At 61.1% G+C, this 4696-nt stretch overlaps 2 protein-coding genes across 2 annotated transcripts; both read left to right on the top strand.

Moving 5' to 3' along the window:
- Window positions 1-1461: 1461 nt before the first annotated feature.
- On the top strand, window positions 1462-2793 carry MNEG_7708 (hypothetical protein; the record flags this gene model as incomplete). The annotated part of the gene is made up of 3 exons (XM_014043818.1): window positions 1462-1730; window positions 2113-2224; window positions 2629-2793. The coding sequence occupies 3 exons, from the start codon at window positions 1462-1464 to the stop codon at window positions 2791-2793; spliced, it is 546 nt and encodes a 181-aa protein (XP_013899272.1).
- A 929-nt stretch (window positions 2794-3722) lies between these two features.
- MNEG_7707 (hypothetical protein) lies at window positions 3723-4640 on the top strand (the record flags this gene model as incomplete). The annotated part of the gene is made up of 4 exons (XM_014043817.1): window positions 3723-3786; window positions 3896-4035; window positions 4186-4288; window positions 4474-4640. The coding sequence occupies 4 exons, from the start codon at window positions 3723-3725 to the stop codon at window positions 4638-4640; spliced, it is 474 nt and encodes a 157-aa protein (XP_013899271.1).
- Window positions 4641-4696: the final 56 nt, after the last annotated feature.

Genomic DNA, 4696 nt, shown 5'->3' with positions numbered 1-4696 from the left:
GTCGATTGTATGGGCCGAGCTGACAAGATTTTCTGCGTCAATGAGGCGATCAAAGTGTATCATATTTGTTCAATATAAGAGGCTACGCGACATACGTATGTGGGGTCTTCGCACACAACAGTCAGAGTCACGATGATCTTTCACCCTGCGCTGATGCACCCAACATTGCTTATGATACTGTATGATATCATACAGGCTTGCCACGAAGAGAGTGGGAAACACTCTTTAAGTAACGTTGTTCAGTTGATTTGTGATACGTCTTGATGAAACTTGGAACCATTCGCTTCGTGCGCTCTCGCCTGTTGCTCCTGCACCGACCCCCCCGCCCAGTGCGACGGTGACGACTGACTACGACTCCCAGGTAGGGAGCTGAGATATGATAGTCTTTGATCTGAAAGCCAGTGGATCCGCGTAATAGGCACGTAATGTAATGTTTGTCGGTGGCACATCACTCACATTGTCACACCACCACTCTCCTGGCAAGCGCTGTCGGATTTGATTCTAGGAGCGTTTCTAGGAGGACCTATGAACTCAAAGCCTAGCTTGCTTTGCTGTCATGCTATCACTCAACCGCTGTTTCTATACAGTACAGCTGCATGCTGCCCTGGTATTGTTCATGCAAGTGCTGTGCGGACTACGCCCGCGTGCATACGTCGGGTGATACTACCGCCCATCAGCGCTTGCGTGCAAGCCCCGCCAGCGGCCTCACATCTGAATGGCTGACGCCAGTGGTGCTGCTTAACATGCAGCATACACGACCGATGTTCCCAAGCAACGCCTGTGACCAGCGTCAAGCATGATCCTGCACTCGCTCGTCGCTGTGCAGGCGTATCACGCAACCCAGGGCAGCAGATTCACAGGAAAGCAAGGCGTGGTGCGGGCAGGCGTGTGTGGAGAGCTGGCGGACCCAGTATTTGTGCGCTGCAGCTTGTCACCAACCATTTTGGCGGGAGCGCAGGCCTGCAATGAGGGGCCGCAGGAGCTGGTCCCGGAGTCAGCAGCAGGTTGCTGACATATGTGAGTAGCAGTTTTGTGAATGATATTGTACGAATACTGTTTCGGGCCCTGGGCACGAGCTGCGGCTGAGTGATCTGGCGCACAGATCATGGAAAATCCATGAAGTGGCAATGGGAGCGAGCCGTTTAAGACAATGCTATGACAAAGTCATAACTGCAGCCACGCTGCTTTTGATTTGGCAGACGTGCCGTCATCAGAAAGGCCCCTATTCGCCCAACGTGGCTCCTTGGCACTCAAAATACGGCAGCAGCTGGGACAACCACACCGACGCGTCCGCAACTGAAAGCGAGTGTTTCCTGCTGGAGCCTCACGTTCCAGCACCTCGGCCAGAGGGCAGCGCGAGCGCCAGCCTCTCCGGGGCCATGCAGTGTGTGCTGTGAGCGCTGGCCCACTTGCTGAGCAAGCAAGCTCACCCGGCCCTGACCAGCAACAGCCACAGCTGCCATGGAAGAGCTCATCAATCCCAACCCCGTCATCCATGCTCGCCGCCACACCCAGCGGCGCGCTAATGGCCCCGTAGCGAGCTGCGGCAGCGGCATCCTCGACGCTACCAGCGCAGCCGAGTTAGCGGCGGGCCGAGAGCCTATCGACGGCCTGGAGGTGTTTGAGCACCTGCGCGACATCACGGACCCCGAGCACCCCTACACGTTGGAGCAGCTGAACGTGCTGGATGAGGCTCACATAGAGGTGGACGACGTGCGGGGCACGGTCAGGTGCGACCCCAGCCGACTGCTGCTGGTTGATGCTGCTGCTGCCACTGCTGCAGTCGCTGTTGCTGCCGCCACTGCTGCCGCCGCCGCCGCCGCCGCCGCTGCTGCTGCTGCTGCTGCTGCTGCTGCTTCTGCTGTCGCTGCTGGCCAGGAGGAGCAGCCATTAGACCTGCAGAGGATGCCCTCAGCACATGCGCCGCCTGAACGGGCTTCTTCGCGCGAAAGAGCTCACACAAGTTGCGCATTTTGAGGGTGCTGCAACAGCTGTTGCACGTGCAGTTTCAATGATCGTTGGCAGGACTGTGAGCCTCGCGGTTCAGGCCTTCTTGCCTAGCAGCAAGCTGCTTAGTCAACATGGCCATCGCGCCCTGTTACACACCCTCAGGGTGCAGTTCACCCCTACTGTGGAGCACTGCAGCATGGCAACGCTCATCGGCCTCTGCATCCGTGTCAAGCTACTGCGGTGCCTTCCGACACGCTTCAAGGTTGACATACAGGTGGGCACGTGCACGGGGGGTGGGGGCGCGGGATGTGAGCGCGTGCGTGTGCGCATTTGTGTGTATTGCTTGCACAGACAGCACATATCGCGTTGCACCCATGCATTCATGCATTCTTGTGGTGCACGGGCGTGCGTGTAATTGTGGATGCATTCGTACTCATGAGGGTGGTCCAGTGGCGCTGGATGGTCAGGAGAGCCCCTAGCTTGGCGGGGACGGTCCCGCCTTGTTTCACCTGGACACGCTCGCTCCAGTGTTTTTGAGCCGCACCCTGCATGAGCGCACCCACGTCATCCACCGCCTTCCCTCCCATAATGCCATTATCCCTCTCCTCACCCCGCTACTCGCTCACGGGCCGCACAACGCCTCACCCCAACGCTCCCATCCACTGCAACCACCCCCAGCTATCGCCGGGCTCCCACGTGTCCGAGGCGGCCGTAAACAAGCAGCTCAACGACAAGGAGCGCGTCGCGGCCGCCCTCGAGAACCCCGCCCTGCTCAGCATGGTGGACAGGTGCCTCGCGTCGTCAGACGGCGAGGGCGCAGCCAACTTGGGGGGCGGCGCGTAGATTCCGCGGGCCGCTGGGCCGCGGCTTGCCAGAAGGGGCTGACGATGGGGGGAGGTACGCCTTGTTGCAGCGGATGCTGTCCATCGGCTCGCTTGCGCTGCGATTTCGTGGCTGGTGTCGGTCGCGAGCTCTGCTTGAGGCGCGGTGGGCGCTGAAAAAATGCGCCTCAGCCGTGGGCGCAGTGTGTGTTCCATGCGTGCGTGCGCACCTTGCACGGCTTGGACGGGAGGGGCGCTGGGCCTGCAGGCTGCGCCTCTACACCAGCATTCCGGCATCGGATTCATGCGTGGTGGCAGGGTGGCGGTTCTTTAACGCCCAAGCGAACCGCTAACCAATGTCGATGTTAGGCTCTACATTGCCAAGTTTGTGATCATAGATGGCTTTTCCCCGACCTAACAGCCGTATTCTGTAAATGTAAGTGCTTGCGCGAAATTGCAAGGCAGCGCAAGAGCTTTCCCAACCTATCACATCATCAAGGTCAGCATCACATAAGCCAGGTCAGCGGTCCCCCAGCCCGGCGCTTGCGACACCGGTTGGTCGCGGCGCTCACGTGCCTGTCATGACTTTTTTCATCAGATTTCAGTGGAAGGCCGCCGGCGTGCGCGGCGTTTGCCGATGCTCGAGGTGGGGCGAAAAGGCTTCTGGTGGGGGGGCCTGTCCCCGTCTCGCAGGGGCAATAGACGTCGACACGTGGGTTTGCCCATTGTGGGAGCGGCGGCCGTGGTGGCGACGCCCCCTCGTCGGCAGCCGGCTGGATGTCACCCGGCACCACGAGGCCAACGGTGGCAGGCGCACGACATGCTGATAGGCACAAATCTGATACGCCGGCAGTGGGCCACGGAGCTGAGACAAGCGCTCCTTTGTTTGCGCACCGTCTACCCCACCATGGCGGATTGAGCTGGAACATTTTGACACGGGAGATCACCACAATGGGGCCGGCCAAGCGGGAGGTGAAGCCTCCCAAGCACCTGGCCGAGTTTGAAGGTTACTCAGGTATGCAGGATCGGGCTTGAACGGGGTCGAGCAATCTGGCGGCACTTTGCACTGGACAGCGCGCATGCGGGCATGTCAAACGCACCCATGTCGATTATCACTCATTCAGGTGCTCGTAAGCGCGCCAAGAAGGAGCGGCAGGTGTATCGGCTCCTGCGCGTCGAGGACGTGCAGCCGGCGCTGTTGGCGCACGAGGTGCACGTGCTGTGGCCGGACGACGGGGTGTGGTATGCCGCTGTGATCGAGAAGGTGCGGAGCTGAGCACGCGCCACGCGCTGCGGCTGCGCGACGGCCTCGGCAACGACCGCCCAGCGTTGTTGCCTTGCCAGAGGTGTCCGCGCGACACCCTTCAGCAGGCTCGCCCCTGAGCACGCACGCGCACCCCTTTGCGCCCCGCAGCTGGACGTGCCCATGCTGACCGCGCACGTGCGGTACCCCGAAACTGACGAGGAAGAGAACATCAACCTGGCTGAGCTCATCACAGAGCGATGCATCGCACTCGGTGGGCACGGGGACGGCTCAAATGGGGGCCCTGGCGGTGACGTTGGGTCACGGGACGCGGCTGCACCCACGGGCTGTGCTGACTGCGGGGCAAAGCCCATTGGGGGCGCGGTCGTGCTCACTGTATGGCTGCTGCGGCCGAGTCGTGACGGCGTCGCGTTTCGGTTTTTGGCCGCGTGCGCGCAGTCGAGTCGCGGCCGCGGGACGTGGATCTGGGGCCGGACGAGATCCCGGTGGCGGACAGCAGCCGGCTGGGGGGGCGCGAGATGGAGAGCGGGGACGAGGAGTATCAGGAGGGGCAGGAGAGCGACGACGAGGTGCTGTCGGACGATGAGCAGGTGGGGGGTCACTAAGATGAATGTGGAAAGAAAAAGCGGCGGCGAGGAGGGGGGGGCCTGGCGCCTTAGTG

The sequence above is a fragment of the Monoraphidium neglectum genome (genome assembly GCF_000611645.1).
Source record: "Monoraphidium neglectum strain SAG 48.87 unplaced genomic scaffold scaffold01391, whole genome shotgun sequence".
In the NCBI taxonomy this organism is placed as follows: Eukaryota; Viridiplantae; Chlorophyta; class Chlorophyceae; order Sphaeropleales; family Selenastraceae; genus Monoraphidium; species Monoraphidium neglectum.
This window is presented reverse-complemented; position numbering and strand designations above follow the sequence as displayed.